This window comes from Vigna unguiculata, chromosome 1, assembly GCF_037176805.1.
Source record: "Vigna unguiculata cultivar grain cowpea cultivar isolate G323 ecotype 2 chromosome 1, ASM3717680v1, whole genome shotgun sequence".
Lineage (NCBI taxonomy): Eukaryota > Viridiplantae > Streptophyta > Magnoliopsida > Fabales > Fabaceae > Vigna > Vigna unguiculata.
This window is the reverse complement of record NC_140792.1, coordinates 45520202-45539091: the sequence shown is the minus strand read 5'-3', so window position 1 is coordinate 45539091 and position 18890 is coordinate 45520202. Positions and strand designations below refer to the sequence as shown.

Below are 18890 nucleotides of genomic sequence, written 5' to 3'. Positions count from 1 at the left end.
AAAAATGGAATTTGCCAATAACATTCAATATATAAAGATACAATACAAATATAGCATAATTCAAGTGTTATCATAATTACTTTCGCGTATATTAATAAAAGTAGATGTATTTAAATTCTAACATACACTATTATACCAATTCTGCAAGTTTTATATTCTTATAAAGACTAATGCGACTGAAAATTTGAAAGCGACATGACTGTAGATTAGGGTAAAATCATAATCTAGTATTACTGATTGGTACTAAAGAGACAACCGATTATATAAATAAAAGTTACAGTCTTAAACTGCAAAAGGTTCTTAATTGCAAGCTAGAGAAGGGTTGGATTGGGCATGAGTCTCTAATGTGACACAAGATTACACACACACATGGGATTTCAAATGAACTAGGAAAACAAGAATAAAATAAAAGCAAATAACTGAAACTTCTCTAAGTCATAGCCACTGCCATCTTTCTCACTCTGCTTCATCACTCTTTTCCACATCTTCAGGTACTGACACGATTACCATTGGATGGCACATAGTATTGCATTTCGGTGTCATTCTTCGGATCCTTCATTGCTTCTTTCATACCGTCTTCCGTGCTCACCTCTTCACTCTTCCCCCAGAGAACAGCATAGAGCCCCAAAACGATCAACAGAGACCCTATGGCACTAAACAAAAAAACAAATGTGAGCCAAAACCAGTTATTATTATTTTGATCGGTGAAAAACAATAATGCATGCGATTTTCTTACGTTCCAACATATAATTTCTCTCGCAGCAAAGCCCAGCTTAAAACGGCAGTGAGGACTAACTGCAAAGGGGTAAATACGGATACATAAAGAGGACCTTTTCTCTCAATGGCCCATGACATAAGGGAATACGATAACCCGGTCGCCATTATTCCCTGCAACCAACATTAACATATACTTAGTATATGAATCAATGCATAGTGTATATCAATTCTTTTTTAAGGTAGCATGTGCATGTACCGCATAAAGAGCAGCGGAAAGTCTCATGGCATCGTGCAGTGACCAAGCTGAGGCACTGTGGTCGAAACATAATGCAATGAACATGCACTGAAAGCTTGCCAAGAAACACATTAAGCCTGTGCTTGTGTAAGGAGCTGGGAACTTCTTGCTTATGTCGGTCTGAAACACGAAAATGAATAGGTATAAGATATAACACAGTGGTTCAGTTATGTAAGTTGTACTAAGTTAGGATATGATGTGCTTACTTGAATTACGAACCACAGCGCCCAAACAAGAGTGCTACCAATTAAGAGTAAAGGGCCTACAAACATGTTGCCTGAGCCAGAAGTGGTAGTTCCTTCCATTTTCTCTGCATATCTCCAGTGAATACTAGATTGCCCTAAACCTATGGTTTTTCCATGGTAGAATGACAAAAGCAGCGCTCCACTCACACACAATATTGTCCCGAATACCTTTGCTAGCCCAGACCTCTGCTTGATTCCTAGATTCTCTTGTCTTTCCAAACAACAAAACAAAACAAAGATTAAAACATAGTCGCCATGTTACTATTGTGGGAATAAAAGGTATTTGGTACCAACCTGAAGATAACTGCCAGGATAAAAGTGAAAGCTGGCAGCAAATTCGACAGTGCACATGCAATTGTAGCAGTTGAAAATTTTAGCCCCACAAAATATAGAATCTGGTTTCCTGTGACTCTGCATTCAAGTTCAGTGTGATTAATGTTATGTTTACCTCTGTTAATGTTATATTTTGGAATAAATTAATCAAATAGATAAATAAAATACATTACCCTGTCAAGGACGATAGTAATATCCGAAACATAAGCTCCTTTGTCAACCTGGGAAGTGTCTTCCTGATGAAAGAGGAGATGGAGAAAAAATGAAGTTACCTTATTAAAACGTAATACAGGAACGCAAATTTATGCATGCAAGATGCCTTTACTGATGGGACCAGATTGGAACAGTAAATAAGGTTAACGTCAGCAGCCAGAAGAACCTGACAATTTCCACCGATCGAGATTTCTCGTAGAAGTACGAGACAAACATAAATGAATCTCTTTAGTATTTGCCAAAAAAAAAAAAAAGTGAATGCCATATTTAAGTCACGGGTTACTGCTACGTCTCTAAGGCAACATTTTCGTTTCAGAAACTGCGTGAAACGTGTTTGAAGTTGCTGGCACGTAACATGCAGAGAGACTGATAACGCGTCCTACATGCATGCCATTTAGCATCTTCCTTTTTCGGTATCTATATTACTCTGCAAAAATGTTTAGGAGACAGAGTAAAGCAGTTCTTGAATCAAGCATGGAGTTTTCCGTCGACTGAGTGACTATGGATGTTGTCTTTTTGATAATATTTTTGTTATATCTTCCCCCTCTTCATGCATGTTCTTCGCTTCAGTTTCCCAGTAAGGCAAGAAGCATCATTCATGAATTTCCGTATATTTCCCAGTTTCGTTAACCATTTTGAAAAAGTTTGAGATTGATTGAGTTCAAGATAATCAGGAAGACTCATCAATTTGATTAAAGAAAACTGTTTTCTTGATTATAATTTGCGTAATAAATGGAAAAGGCGTTACTTAATAAGAACAACTATCACCTCTCTTTTCAGAGTGGCCTCTACCCGATTAATACAACAAGATATACACAGACACATGAATAGATAGATAAACGGCACCATCAACCAAAACCTTAGGGATCGACGGTGAGACTCTGTCAGAAATGTTAGTACTTCAAACCCTTTCATGCATGCAAATAGTGTATATGAAATGAAACAAAAACCATAGAGTTAAGGGTGTATATATAATTTAATAAGGTACCATTCGAGCCAATAAGCAAAGGGAGCAATGGAGACGGTGGCAAAGAGTTGTCGATACGCAACAAGGACAAGAGGGCTCATCCCAGATTCTATGGCGAGCTTTGAAGTGATATTCATGACGGCATAGACCAGCTGCACCACAATCATTAACATGAGGGGAACGAGACCGCTAGCCATGTTTCTCTCTTTCACTCTTTGCCTTTGAAGTTTGAAGAGAGTGTTTTACAATGAAAGAGCAGTGTTTGTTTGTGAATGAGATGCATTAGAGATGTTACGTGTATATATAGAGGAATAGACTCGGGCAAGTTGCGTGAAGTAAGAGTCAAAGAAACGGTGACACTTTGCTATGGGACTAATTACCTTTTTACATAAAAGAACGGTTTCCATAGATATTTCTTGCAGTAGTTTGGGCTTTTTTGCGAGGTTTGGTAGCTTTCAATGCATTCAGATTGGTGAAGTAACTTACAATAACTCGTTGGCTCCACATTTTGGCATGTCAACAAAATCAATAAATAAAAGGGACCCATCACTCTATGCCAGCCTTGTTCCACGTTGGCACCAGATTGCATGCACTAACTTGATACTTCTCTCTTCCTTGAATTAAGCAGCGTTTCAAAATATGCATAAAATAGAGTGAGTGGGGGAAGTTTCACTTTCTGGCACCATTTTCAAGGCCAAATTAGTTACAATTTATTATCACATTTACTTTCTGATGGCCTTGGGGAATGTAAGTGGAGTAAATTTCTGCTGCTTACAGTTAAGACTGTGCAAGTCTCTTTTATTCATATAGCCAAATGCAAGGATGGGTTTGAAGCTGAAGTTGGCAAATTTTCAAAATGTAAGGTTTTTGTAGATTTTACTCCACCCTAAATCATCATTATCTTCACCTTCACTTACCCTCACGAGAAGTTTGTTTCTAATTTTGAACAAACGTTTTTGATAATGCTATCTTAATACAAATGTTTGTAGACATTGCTTTAACCATCCATATGGCAAACTCTTCTATATATATAGTTCAGTCATCATATACATTTTGTCGTCGCACCAATACGTGGCGAAAAGAGTGTTACAAAAGAGAATGTTAATTAAGTTGTCTTCGTTGGAAGGCTGATTAAGAAAAAGAGTGGAAAGTTTTCTGACGTAAAATATTTACTCCTATCAATTTAAAGCGACAAAACGTACTTAATGATTACTAATTTCTAAGTAAAAGCATTTAATAAATGTGTTAAGTGTAACACTTAGTTTAATGTTGCTTATATATTCATAACAAATATGTGGCATATGTTCATTTATTACGGCATTAATCCTGGCCTTAAATCACACGTAAGTGGTTCTTCTTAAAACTCAAACAAGTGTCGGACTTTATTTTCAGGAAAAGTAATGCAGCCAAAGCTAAAGAATATTATTAGTGAGAAACAAAATTAACACATATAAGTAAAGTACAAGAGATAATAAAAAATAAAGTGTTACCGATATAAGTTCTTGTGTGTGGGCATGTAAATCTCTTTTAAAATTAGAGCTAATATCTTTTTTATTTATAATATAGTAATTTTTGTTTGATCTTAACCAATAAAAAATTATGTTTTATTTCAAACGAAGACAATAGATTTTGTGTAAACAACTCAGAACTTCATTAAACTGATAATAGTGAATTTTGTAAATGTGAATATGAATATTATATTACATTTGAATCTTTATACTCGTAGAAAAAATTAAGAATTAATAATTAACCCTCCACAAATTAAACCTTCAACTAACATGTCAAAGTGAGCTAATCTTGCTCGCACGGATTGACTCATCACTAGCTAAGTTAAAAATAAGTGAACCCAACCCGGCTCATTTTACGGTGAGACAGAAATTTTGCAATCTGGCTCAACTCACCATGGGTTGGTGGATTAAGTGGATTGTTTCACCAACCCACATAAAAAAATATTTATTTATTTATTTATAAGTATTTAAATATTTAAATATTTTTTTAAGCAACTCATGAGATGACAATCACAATAAGATCAATAACTAATGTCTTCATCATGCTCACCACCAATATATGATGAACTGTTTTTAAGAAAGTATCCATATAATCCAAAAAAACATGGCTAATCTTATACATTTTCTGTCATGTTATTCAACAAAATATAAATAATAAAACTACACATTCATTTCATGCTAATTTAGAATAATTTGTTTATAAGACGGTTGTTTGAGTAATTTACCACAAAGATTATAATTAAAGATTAAAGTATCAACGTATATAACTTGACAATCATATTAATTAAACATTCAAACTATTAAAGTATTATTGAGCAATATTCTAGCATTTAAAAATATGAAATTAGTGGTATATAATTAAGAGTAGTAAAAAAATAAAAAAAAAATTATAAAAAAAATGTTAGTAGCTTAAGTAGGTCAACCCACCTTCAACCCGGGTCGAACCCATGGGTTAATAAGTCGGATTGAGTTCAATCCACTTTTAAAAAAACTGAATTTTTCTCAACCCAACCCAGCTCAAACCCGTGATGAGCCGAATTGTAACCCATTTTGACATCTCTACCTTCAACAACTACTTGAATGGGTAAGTATTTGATTTACTACCATAGTTATTGACATAATTTGTTTTTAGTACAATAAAAAATTACAATTTTAATGTAAAATTATTAATTTTATTTAAATTGCATTAATGTTATTTGTATTTATTATAAAGAAAATTAATGTTAATATACAAATAAGTTTGAAAGCTCTTTTCTCTTTTCTTTTTATTTTATAAAAGATTAAATATGTTTTTGGTTTCTCAAGTTTCAGTGAAATTTAGAATTAGTCCATCTTCAAAAAATTTTATCAATTTAGTCCTTCATCTTTAAAAATACGTGCATTTAGTCATTTTAACAAAATTTTGTTAAGTTTATCTGACGTTTCAAATGCATTTCATGATAGTATTTGAATTGTTTACACCGTTTGACACATTTTCGCTTTAATGTTAACTCAAATATTATCATACGTCAAATAAACTTAACAAAATTTAGTAAGAATGACTAAATTCATGCATTTTTAAAGATAAATAATTAAATTGGTATAGAATTTCGAAGAGAAACTAATTCCAAAATTTACTTAAATTTGAAGGACCAAATACATATTTAACCCTTTTATAAATCTAAAATACTTAGTGCTTCATTCAATGTTAACTCAATATTAATCTTAATTTTCATTCAACAAACACACCACACGTGATAATTATACCAAAAATTAGATAGATGTTTAATCGTATTATAGCCTTCAACAAATTTAAAATAAAATTAACAAAATTATAGTCATTATAATAAGATGGAAAAAAAAAATCTTATCATACTCAAAATAAAATATATCATATATTGAATCGATTATTTGTCCACCATGAATAATATACTTTTTTTAGAAGAGAATAAAAAACATTTTGTCTTCCTATTTTATTTTTATTTTTATATGTTTATATATGTAAAAGTTATCCAGACTAAACCTTAACCGGTAGCAATTGCAATTACATGTATTACATTACTTTTTAATTTAATTAAAAAATGTAAATAACTCTGATTCTCTTTTTGTTGCATAAAAATACAAAGTTATCGAAGTAAATTAAAATTAAAAAAAGTAAAATATAAATAGTTAATATTTGGAATAAAAAATAGAATATAGTTTTGTACCCCCCACACACACACACACATATATATATATATATATGATGTTTTTTAGTCCCAAATTAAATATGATGTTTGATCCTTTATCCAAGAATCCATATAAATTATTCTTTCTATTGATTTTATTTTTTGTTACAAAAATATTTGTAATTAAACCTGTGACATGTATTGAGTTGTGTTGGGGAACAATTAGAAGAACATCCATGAATTTTTTTAAATGATTATTTTTTTTTGTATATGTAGAAGTTAGTATATGGAAGTGTCATAAGCCGAGTTAGACCTATTGTAAACCATCCATTAATGTTATATGTAATTTTAATGAATATTCAAGATCATTTATGTACTAAAACAATTTTTAGCTTTGATTAATCACTTGACCTTATAAAAAAAATACTACATAGAATAATGAATGACATCAGAATGATATTAATGTTTCTAATAATAAACTGATATTTGATTTATAACTGATACATTAATATGAGACCCAAGAGGAATAATAAATAAGACCAAAATGATATACTTGTCATTTAAAATAAACGTTTCTATAATAAGTTCATATTTTTCATATTTGATTTGTGATGAAAAGCGTAATAACATGAAAAACAAGGAAAATTTATAGAAAATTTGGATCAACCTAGTGATAGTGTACATTGAGTATCATGCATTGTAAAAACTAATAAATAATATTCCAAACATATGTTTCCAAAATAAGTTGGATTTGTGAAGTCTCACGGTACATCACAATTAATTTGACTCTTCCAAAATTCATACCTTGTTGAACTAAACTTTCACATTTAAACTTGCATGCATATTATTTTGGTCCTTCTTCTTATCATTGCTTCAACCCCACTGAAAGATATCATGTTTGTTTTAGATGAGGATTGGATCATACTTCTACCTATCTCCTTTTCAAAACAACCCCATTTTTATGATGAATTTAGTTTTGGACCTGTCTATATATCACTCACTAAAAAGAAGACAATACACTTTTTTTTTTAATATGAACCAAACAACGTTACTTCAATTATATTATTTATTTTCTTAACATAATATTACATATTATTATTTGAATAAAAATTCTACTTGTTTTTATTCGAAAGTAACATATAGATATAGATATGAGTACATTAAAGTGGTAAACAAAATGAGTTCAAATTTTTTACTAATTTTTTGGTATTATTTTTTAATATTATCTTTAAAATACATTGATGTTAATATTTTAATTTTTTTAAAATATTTTAATACATCGATATAATTAACAATAAAAATATAATAACAGAAATTCAAGTAAAATATTTCAAAATTTGGAGATTCGATAAATCATACAAATTTAATAAAAAAATTAATTAAATTTTTAAATTTATTATAAACTCAAAACTTGATTAAATATAATAAAACTTCATAAATCTAATAAAATATTATATTAAATTTTGTAATAAGAAAAATGGCTCATACGTATTTAATTATTTTAGATAATTAATCAATAATTATTGAAAAGTTCAGTACTTAGAAATTATGATAAAGTATAAGAAACAACCAATATAACTTTTACTTAAAGATTTAATTAAGGACACTAAAACCCACAACTAAAACACACGTAGAGAACATTTTACTTAAAGATCCTAAAACACACGACTAAAACACTAAAACACACGTAGAAAACATTGTACTCACTACATGGAAAAGGTTTGGACATTAATTAGTTCTATGTGTCTGGCCTTAAATAATAAATTATTATATTAAATATTGTAAGAAAGATTATTGCTCATAACTAGTAGATTATTCTACATAGTTGATTAATAATTAATGAGCAGTGAATTACTTGGAAATTGTGATAGATCGTGTAAGAAACACAACCCAAGATATAAGTTTTACTTAAAAAATTAGAATAAGCACACTAAAACGCACACCTAACCTTGTACTTACTGCATGCAAAATGATTAGACAGATATCAGTTCCATGTGTGCTCTAACCTTAAATAATAAAATATTATATTACATGATGTATAAAAATTAGTAATAAGTAGTTTATTATTCTTGATAATTAATCAATAATGATAACCTTGCATTCAACAAAAGGATTGGACAAATAATCAGTTTCATGTACTTTAGCCTTAAATAATAAAATACTATATTAAATGTTGTAAAAAAAATTACTACTCATAAATAGTTGATTATTCTAGATAATTGGTCAATTAAAGAGAAGTTCATTACTTAAAAACTGTGACATTGAAGAACTGAAAAAGTGGTGAAAATAATCATAAGGATTTTAAATCATTCTCAAACAAATTCATGTAACATGTTAATATCTTTGACTGTTTGGAAGCGTTTAACTTAGTTTAACTTAAAAACGCTCAAACTATATAAAATCAATGACACTCAACGGTTAATGATGTTAATATATTTGATGATTTAGATATATTTAACTTAAAAACGGTCAAATTAAATAAAATCAGTCCACGCTCGACATTTAATGATGTTAGAAAATAAATTATAATCAATTTCATAATAAATTAGTAATTAATTAGGAGAAATTATCCAAAAAAATAACACAAGAGTTGCAAACAGAAAGCCTTCTCACATAAACTTATACCTTTGTAGAGACTTCAGTGGAATTTTGTACATATAGATAGCACATTGTCAATTCTTTTTACCATGTCAAAATCAAATTCGGAAAATAATTTTACATTAGCATGCTTTATTTACATAAACATAAAAAAACATATCTAAAATTCGATTTTCGAAAATCGAATTCTGAATTAACACAGTAAAAACGTGTTATTTGGATAAACAAAACCTTCGTTATATGTTATTTTGGTAAAAAAAAATTGCATATGTGTGAAAATTTTGACTTCAATGAAAACAAACATATGCAATATCAACTTATGTTGCAAAAGAACATTTTTCTGGGAGCAAGTGAAAATAATACTAATTACTTGTGCATGGTTCCAGAAACGAAAAAAAAAGACTGCCATCTGGTCCAGCTCATTAATGTAGCTCTTGATGACAGACACTATTTATAACACACATAATCTGTTACGTTAATTATAATGGAAATTAACACTGTACAACACTCTTTTAACCAAAGAAAGAGGAGGCAGAACACTGTGTAAGAGCACCACTTAATGTGTATTAATTCTATTAATTTTATATTAAAAACTAACGTTATTAAATATATTAATTAAAATAATATAAATACATATAAAAGATTTTATAAAAATAAAAATATCTTTTTAAATTTTTAGATAATAATTTTTTGATATAAAAAATAATTTTAGAATTTTAAAAATCTAAGAAAATTTTGTTGACACTTGAAGATTTTATAAGTGAAAACTTTAAATTGTTTTTTTTATAATTTTTTTTAGATATTTAACTCTTCTTTTAATTTTTATATTAATTTAAATTTTCTTATGTTTTAATTATATTTATTTTTTAACATTATTAAAATATAGTTATTTTATTATTTTTTAATTTTTATTAATAAATATTAAATAAAATATAAAACACATATATAATATATATATAATATTTATGTGTATTTTTGTCCTTTAAATTAAATAAAATTACATTAATAGTTATTAAGTCAAATTTCATTTTATTTGATAACACATTTAATTTTGTACTTTTATAATATTTAATGCATATTAATTAACTTTAAGTGCCTTCAAATTTATTAGCACCCTAAAACAATTATATTTCTCCTGCACTATCTATAATATAAGATTGGTGTTTGGTAAAAATTGGATTCTGTTTTGGGGAATCAATTTCATTTAAGATAAAATGTATTTATATTTTTCTTTCATAGTTATAAATTACATTTAATTATTATCTTGATCTTAATTTTTGTTGTTTTTATTCAATTAAGTTTTTTTTTTTAATAAGTCGTGTTGTATATTAAATCGATTTTCAATTTAGTATATTTTTTTAATATTTATATAAACTATGTTAACACTATTTTCATGTGTTAATTCTTAATAATTCTTTTTTCCATTTTCTTGAAGTTTTTTTATATGAATATAGTGTGGTGTCTTAATGTCACATGTTAATATTTGTGTCACATGATGCTAATAGGGATGTCAAAAAAATTCGTACACATTGATATTTGCGAATAAAATACGTAACACATTGAAAATTGATATTATAAATGGATACCCGTGGGTAACGGGTAGGCGTATTTTAATACCTTTGTGTTAACGGGACGAGTACAAATATCATAGTATCCATACCCGTGGTATCCGTATCCGCTATACTCTACTTTAAATTAAAACAAAATTAAGAAAACATGATTAAAATATTAACACATTGATTTTGAATGAGTTATTTTTTTTCAATTGGTTTTAAAAAATCTACATTTCTTTGCAAATTGTTGTTCAACACTTTTTAAGTGAATTATTTACACTTTGTTTGAAATTTATAAATGTTATGCCTTGTATTTTTATTTGAATTTATGGTTAAAATATGTTGTTAAATAATAAAAAAATACATGCGGGTATCCGTGAATATTAAAAAAATATGCAGGTACCCGCATAACGGATACCCGTACGGATATAGTACGAGGCGTACATTTTTCAGTGAGTAGGATACGAGGAAGCTACTACCCGTATCCTACCTGTGTGTTGACATCCCTAATCGCTAGTACATGTGACAATACATGTATCAGCGCACACGTGACCGTGTCAGTGTCTTTTATTTAATTTCTATATTTATTTTTCTACTCAATTGAGTTACATTATTTATAATAATCAGTCAATGTTATTCGAGTCCAAAATATGGTTGAATTAAAATTACTCATCAACAAAACTGTATAAATTACAAAAGTTGTTATATTTTATGAAAAAATATTGCAAAATGATATTTATTTTATAAAATTGATTTAAGTATAAAAATTAAGTAAAAAATGTAAATTGTATTAATAATTTAGTTTAAATTTTATGTGAAAAATAACATTTTTTAGATGACTTGAATTTATAAATAAGTTAACAAAGAAAAATATAATTTTTAAATTATTTTAAATACTAAATTTTAAAGATTACAATAAGAACTTTATATTTATATTTTTAATATTTGTTTTTTGTAGTCAATAGTCAACTTGATTGCCATATTAAATAAGATGGGCAAAAAACATTTTTAATAAAAAAATTCAAATTAAAATTTAAAATTTGTATTTTTTAAATTAAATTTAAAAAAATGAATTTCAATATTTAGGTGGGATGTTTTGGTGTATAAGTTCTAACACATTGTTTTAACACAAATATATAAGTTATAATTAGGCTTAATTACTAAATTAATTTGATTTTTGTGAGAAACAACATTGGTTGATTTTAAAAATTTGGGATTCAATTGAGACAAAAGATAGATATAGGGAGTGAATTAAATACAATACACTAGCATTGTCATATGGTGCTAACACATGTAGGTGACACTGACACTAACAGGTGATGACACGATACAAACATTGACATGTGAAGTGGTGTCCAATGACACCAAGTTAGCGGTTACTGTCACAGTGGTGTCCGACAACGCTACAATGACGACCGACAGTGTATTAGAACAACAATTTGAGAAAAAATTGAACCTGAGCAGTTGACTAATTGACTATATTTCCTTTAGGTTGTTTTTTTTATTACAAATGGTTTAGAAAATTCGGAGCAATACCCAATTGCTCAAAACACAAATTTTAGTTTTTCTACAAATCAAGACCAAGTACAATCAAATAACAAGTAACTCAATATAAATTTCATCAAATTCAACATACAACATCACATTCACTACCAAGATGATCAATTCACACTAAAATTCAACAGAAGACCTAATTTTCCTTACCTCTAGTGTAACTCAAGCTTGAAAGAACGAATCCCCAATATGATTTTGAACACCAAAATCTCAAATCAACCTAGAGAAACCAAAACGAATAAATCACATAGAAAAATGAAGCTATGATCATGATCAAAGAAAAAAATTTAAAACCTCAAACTAAGAACAAGAGATGTTAGATTTTTAACTTACGTAAATAAAGAAACTATTCAGAGAAATATGTTCAAAGAGAATCTCAAAGATATTGAAACTCTTAGTTCTGATTAGAGGGAAGATGAAGTTGAAATGAAAATATGAACGAAATTATATGTTTTGACGTTTATGAATAACTAGCTTTTTATTCTTTTAAATAGAAAAGATTTACAGTAGAAAAATTTTATAATTACTACTTCACAGCACAGTGAAATAAATTACAGGCATAGTAAATACTTCCTGTAAATAAGTCTGTGAGATTATCTTTTTGTTAAAAATATAATTTTAAGAATGAACTTGACAATCGCTTATAAATTATTTTGTTACGAAGGTATAAAATATGAATGTATGCAAAACTTCAAATAAGTGATGAAAAAAACAATTTGATAAAGAATTAGGTTGATCGAGTTGAAATTAATAATAAATAAGGAAAAAACACCATGTACCTTACAGGACAGATTTAATACAAGGGACACAAAAATAAATTAAAGTGAAAATATAATGAATAAATACGTGTATATTGTTTACTGTATTATTCCATCACATGTGATTCATCGTCATGGTATAACAAACTACAGACTATTTAGATCTGTTTTTATTTAATTATAATTTATTAGTTAATTATAAAATGTTGAATATATCTTAAAATCATCTTATCCGTCCATTATTTTTTTTGGTCAGTTGAGAGTATTTTTCCCTCGCATTTCCACAACCTTTAGTAAATAGTGTATCTTAATTCCGCCTCTCCTTTTAACCGTACACAGTAAAGTAGTGTAATGATTTGAGAAGAGAGAAGCAAATAGTGTGAGTATAATACAAGAGTAGAAGTAGAACTGTAGAAGAAGTGGTTAAGAAAGAAGTGGTCACCGACACCACACAACATAGCACAGTGACAGTAGCATGGGTTGTGGCGGTGCAGTCTCGCATCTCATTCTCACTGCAATGGCAATAGCAATAGCGATTCCATTCGGTGGCTGCGATACGCCTCCGGTGGTGTTTGTCTTCGGTGATTCCAACTCAGACACGGGTGGACTCGCTTCCGGACTCGGTTTCCCTATCAATCTTCCCAATGGCCGCACTTTCTTCCGAAGATCCACCGGTCGCTTGTCCGATGGACGCCTGGTCATCGACCTACTCTGTCAGTCAACTTTCCCCTCTCCTTCTTCGCATTTTCATTTTCTTTTACCAACTTCCATAGTTATACATATTATTCATATTTCAATCACCAAATGTTTCAGATTCAAAATTTAATAAACCCAATTACTACTGTATTATACTCCAAAAGAGCTGTAGATCGTAATGAACAATCATAAAACCATCCTCCTTCTGTTCATTGTTCAGTGTAATTAATGTAAGGATAGTGGAGATGGAGCCATATCCAGCTAAGGGGCTGAATGTGATGTCAATACGGCGTCGTTCGTTCGACACTCTGTATGTATTGTTTTGTAATTGGGCCTGGCTTCTGGATTCCAATAGAGTCCAATACGAACCATAACGGGCCCAACTGTCTGCATCTTTAAATTTCTTGAATCATTCCTACATTCCCAAATGAAAGAGATAGAAGATCATTTGAGATTTAAATGCTGTAAAAAGAAATGTTCTTGTATCACCCGGGTTTCATTTCAATCTGAAACGGGTCATGTAAAACCCATGTGTACCTTCACCATGAGAAGATCCCCGGTCCTTACTTTCTGACATTTCTTTTTTCAATTTCGAAATGTTACTTTTACCTGATTCGTCTTTTTAATACTGATAAACAGGCTCAGTATTGGGATTTTTTTTTTAATTAAATTTCAAATATCAAAGTATGACAATTGACTGGATAAATTAGAGATAACAAAGTCGTTATTTAAATTTCAGAGGTACGGGTCGTTATATTATTACATTCTCACTCTTTAAAATCTTTGCATCGAACAAGACTGACTAGAATTTAGTGATGGTTCTCTTTGATGACCATCTAAGTAAGTCATTTTCAAATCTATAACCTGATCTTTGGTGATTCATAATCAAGATTTTTATCGATATTACAAGTACTCTAGTGTATTTTTGAATAACTATATTTCAATTTTCAACACTGTTTGTCGTTATGTTTTAATCAATATAGTGAGATAAACTGAAAGGACAGGGAAGATACATATTTTGTGTACAATTTATACATTTATACGAAGTAGTATTTTTAATGAGTAATAGACATATTCAGTTTAATTTTTTTACACTATTTACCAACAAAAAATATCTTTCTGTATTTTAAAAATAATTATTATAAAAATTTTACAAATTTCACTTTGCAATTTTAAATATTAGTGTAAAATCTATTTATGCTTCTAAAATGTGTTATTTATTCTTTTCACAAATTATGTAATTTTTACTGCCAGTGGCAATTGAAAAACGGTACTGCCTAATGAAAGCTGAGGGATTAGGAATTAGGATGCTAGTTTCATGTACCAAAATATTTTCCAATCTAAAAATACTTTCCTTCTAACATTTGCAGGCCAAAGTTTGAATGCAAGTTTGTTGGTACCATACTTGGACGCCTTGTCCGGAACCTCATTCACAAATGGAGCAAACTTTGCTGTGGTGGGGTCCTCTACTCTCCCTAAGTACGTCCCTTTCTCCTTAAATATACAGGTCATGCAATTCCGGCGTTTCAAAGCTCGTTCTCTTGATCTTGTTACAGCAGGTAGATTTCCTTTGCGATATCTTATATCTCCTTAACTTAAAAAATTGAAAAATTAAATGGTCTGAACTGTCTTTGTGACCTTTGTTTTAAGTATTTTGACTGCTATATTTGTTTTCCTCTGAATATCATGCATGCTAAACAGTCAACTAGTGAAGCTTTAAGCTGTCATTTTTCTCAGTACTCTGATTCTTTTCTGAGTTCTTTCATTATACTCGTTCAAATAATGGAGTCTGATGCATTGGAGTTCAGATTTTCCCTGTGCTCTGATGCTTTCGCTGTTCAGATTTTAACACTACTTTTGTTAGTCTGCCTGCCTGTTTTATAAATGAATTGGCTTCTGCTCTTAAAAAGAAGTAGTACTCAATTAATGGGGAAAGAATATAATCAACATACATTTGAGTTTGTCTTTAAGAATGAACTGATTGGGCTGCAAACTTTCACAGGTGCAAGAAATTTCATCAGTGACGAAGGCTTCCGCAATGCACTCTACTTGATTGATATTGGGCAAAACGACCTTGCTGATTCATTTGCCAAAAATCTGTCATATGCACAAGTGATTAAGAAGATCCCATCAGTTATAACTGAGATTGAGAATGCTGTTAAGGTAGTTCAGTGTTCTTCATAATTGTTTAGTAAACTTATTATCTTTGTTTTGTACTAGTGATTTAGGTTGGTAGAAGGGGATGAGTGTATCATAAAATTAATCCTATTGTTCTAGCCTATCCTTTATGACTAAATAATTTATCTCTTCTAATTTATTTCCTTTTTATTCAGTGCTTTCTCTGTTTCTCAGTAGGTTATACGTAAGAGGGCAAAGAAATTTGTTCGTAACTGCTGAGTTTCCTTTTATTACTAGTTCTTCGTTGTTTTTTTTATAGATCCTTCTAAGAGTGTGATGTTTTCCTCTTTGTATGCAGAATTTACATAATGAAGGGGCCAGGAAGTTTTGGGTTCACAATACTGGGCCATTGGGCTGTCTTCCTAAAATACTTGCACTGGCCCAGAAGAAGGATCTAGACTCATTGGGATGTCTTTCTAGCTATAACTCTGCAGCAAGGTTGTTTAATGAAGCGCTGTTTCACTTGAGTCAGAAACTAAGATCTGAACTGAAGGATTCTACTTTAGTCTATGTTGATATTTATGGCATTAAGCATGACCTCATTACAAATGCCGCAAAATATGGTAATCCAAGCAAACACTTTCTTCTCCTTGAAGTATCTATAATTATTTGACTCATTTTTTTCTTACTAATTTGAATCAAGTTTTCCTTGATTTCACTCCATTCACTCTTTTGTTACTAATCTGAAACAAGTTTTCCTGGATTTCGCTCCATATGTTATGAGGACATAAATGACACAGATAAGTACATATATTTGGATAGTGAAATGCCAACAACATATTATTTTACACACTCCTTTGAAGACACTCTTTACGATTGGATGAAATTTTGTTTAATACCACATTTTTGTTAGTTACATATCTTTATTTAGAATTTTAATAAATACTATAGAATGTGTTTAAAAGATGCATTGCTAGTACTCCTTAGTTAGCTTAACTTGGTAATGGTTCAAATTATTGCATTAATTATTATCATCATAATTTTGATGGTGTTTGTAAATGCATAATTGATTAGGTTTCTCAAATCCGTTGATGGTATGTTGCGGCTTTGGAGGGCCTCCTTACAACTTTGACGTAAGGGTAACATGTGGTCAACCTGGTTATCAGGTTTGTGACGAAGGGGCTCGATATGTAAGCTGGGATGGAATTCATCATACAGAAGCTGCAAATACGTTCATAGCTTCTAAGATACTTTCCATGGCTTATTCCACACCGCGGACACCTTTTGATTTCTTTCGCCGTCACTGAGTGTGCAAAGCAATGAATCAAAGGTTAGTTCATGGGTTGTTGGTTTACCAAATCTATGTAGTTTCCAAGAACAGAGTCTTTCATGAAGTAATGCACGTGCTGGAGCTCTAAAAAGTTAGAGCCATGCAATTTGGTTGTGTTCTTATGATATCAGAATTTGGTTTTTATTTGACACTATGGATGTATGTTTATTATCTAAACAATTGATGACTCACATTAATGCATTTTTGGCCTATATTAGAGATGGGACATGTAATTGAATCAGTGTAAAAAAACTAGACTTTAAATAATCGTTGTCGAAAATAACTAAATTTATATTTTTAATTATACTATTTTAAATTGTTATGAAAACAGATATTGTAGAAGTTCTCTGATAAAGGAACTCAAAAGAGAATGGAAAAACAAAAAAAGAAAAAAACAGAGTAAGAGTTTTCTGAAAATAAGATCTTTCTGATATGTTATCTAAAACCATTTACAAGCCTTGTACTGAGTAGTTACCACTCAGAGTTAAATAACTTAGAATTAATTTAGAAGAATCATAAAGTCTCAAGCTCCAAATAACATAATTAATACAATGATGCAAAATTCAGGCATAATAATTTTACTTAATGTAGCTCATTAAATAAAATGTTTTCTTTGATAAAATTAATGATAATTGACAAAATAATGTATACTTGCAATTCTAAATACGAGTTTTATCCATCTTAAACGTATTTCAGATTAAATAAAAAAATAGAACGTAGAACATTTAAAAAAAAATCGAACAAATTAATTTTCCTCAACAATGTTTTACTGTCTTTTGATGGTTTTGAACCAATTTGATTGGGTTTTAACCGTTTCAGAGTTGAGTGGGTTTTGGAGATCATAAATTGGTTGGACTTTCTGGTTTTTTGAACTATGTTCTAGGTTATGGGATATTGTTATATTATGCAAACAATTGACAACACACATTACTGTATTTTTTGCTATGACACGATCATGAATAATAAATCAATGCCAACAAATTGAGCGAATGTACTTCGAAATATTTGTTCTATTTTAATATATAACTTTTTTTTTCTTTTATGAAATATCTTGTTTAAAAATATGAAGTTCACTTTTTGAACCTCTTGCGTTCAAAGAGGTTTTTATGGAATCTCAGTTGAAGAGACATTAAAATAAAAATATAATAATGATAATAATGATGAGTTATTATAATAATTTATGAATAATAAAATGAGAATCGGATTTTAACATTTAAAAAAATGTAACTTTGGTGACTTTTTAACTTTTAACGTTATATTGGCTATAAATTCTTGAAAGACATTTTGTAGCATACATAAGAAGAATTGCATTAAGGGAAAATTGAACTTCCTAAATATTCATCATTCTTATATCTTGTTCCAAATGTATTACTGTTTTTGTTTTACCCAGAATAATACTTTTTATTTAAATTTATGAAATCAATAGTAAAAAGAGCATACAGCAACTGACCACATAAAAAGAGGATCTGCTTAGTTTGAAAAACTTGACAGTAAAAAAGAAAAGCATAAGGATCAACTTGCTTTTGAATTAAGTTTTTTACATTTATTCTCCTCCATAACTTTTTATAAAGTATAAGATTTGTACCGTTAAATCATATAATATCTTGTCTATCATCCGTGTAAATTTTATATAAATAAAATATAAAATATTTATGTATGTATAATTTTTTAATCAACATTTCTTATATTATATATAAAAACTTTATCATATGTCAAAGTAAAGCTGATTGATAAAATATCCAATAATTTTTAAATTGTAAAATGTGTATAAATTTGATTTATTTCTCACGAACTCTTCGTATAATTATTGGACTGATGGAATTTAATGTCTATAAAATATTATCAGGTGGAATAAGTA

At 29.4% G+C, this 18890-nt stretch overlaps 2 protein-coding genes across 2 annotated transcripts; one reads left to right on the top strand and one right to left on the bottom strand.

The window, feature by feature from the left end:
- Positions 1-206: 206 nt before the first annotated feature.
- Positions 207-3081, bottom strand: UMAMIT25 (nodulin MtN21 /EamA-like transporter family protein). Its single transcript, XM_028065702.2, has 7 exons — positions 2792-3081; positions 1764-1826; positions 1552-1668; positions 1219-1468; positions 974-1132; positions 737-888; positions 207-653 (listed from the first exon to the last, which is right to left on the bottom strand). The coding sequence occupies exons 1-7, from the start codon at positions 2965-2967 to the stop codon at positions 488-490; spliced, it is 1083 nt and encodes a 360-aa protein (XP_027921503.1). The 5' UTR covers positions 2968-3081; the 3' UTR covers positions 207-487.
- Positions 3082-13271: 10190 nt separating this feature from the next.
- Positions 13272-17233, top strand: LOC114194516 (GDSL-like Lipase/Acylhydrolase superfamily protein). Its single transcript, XM_028084838.2, has 5 exons — positions 13272-13601; positions 14955-15143; positions 15587-15747; positions 16061-16325; positions 16777-17233. The coding sequence occupies exons 1-5, from the start codon at positions 13364-13366 to the stop codon at positions 17007-17009; spliced, it is 1086 nt and encodes a 361-aa protein (XP_027940639.1). The 5' UTR covers positions 13272-13363; the 3' UTR covers positions 17010-17233.
- Positions 17234-18890: the final 1657 nt, after the last annotated feature.

Bases quoted from the DNA above. Each gene is read 5' to 3' on its own strand.
- UMAMIT25 (XM_028065702.2), bottom strand. From the start codon at position 2,967: ATGGCTAGCGGTCTCGTTCCCCTCATGTTAATGATTGTGGTGCAGCTG. The intron at 1,133-1,218 runs GTAAGCACATCA...TTCGTGTTTCAG, and splicing joins CGCTGTGGTTCGTAATTCAA to ACCGACATAAGCAAGAAGTT. The intron at 889-973 runs GTACATGCACAT...TGTTGGTTGCAG, and splicing joins TTTCCGCTGCTCTTTATGCG to GGAATAATGGCGACCGGGTT.
- LOC114194516 (XM_028084838.2), top strand. From the start codon at position 13,364: ATGGGTTGTGGCGGTGCAGTCTCGCATCTCATTCTCACTGCAATGGCA. The intron at 13,602-14,954 runs GTCAGTCAACTT...TAACATTTGCAG, and splicing joins CCTGGTCATCGACCTACTCT to GCCAAAGTTTGAATGCAAGT. The intron at 15,748-16,060 runs GTAGTTCAGTGT...CTTTGTATGCAG, and splicing joins AGATTGAGAATGCTGTTAAG to AATTTACATAATGAAGGGGC.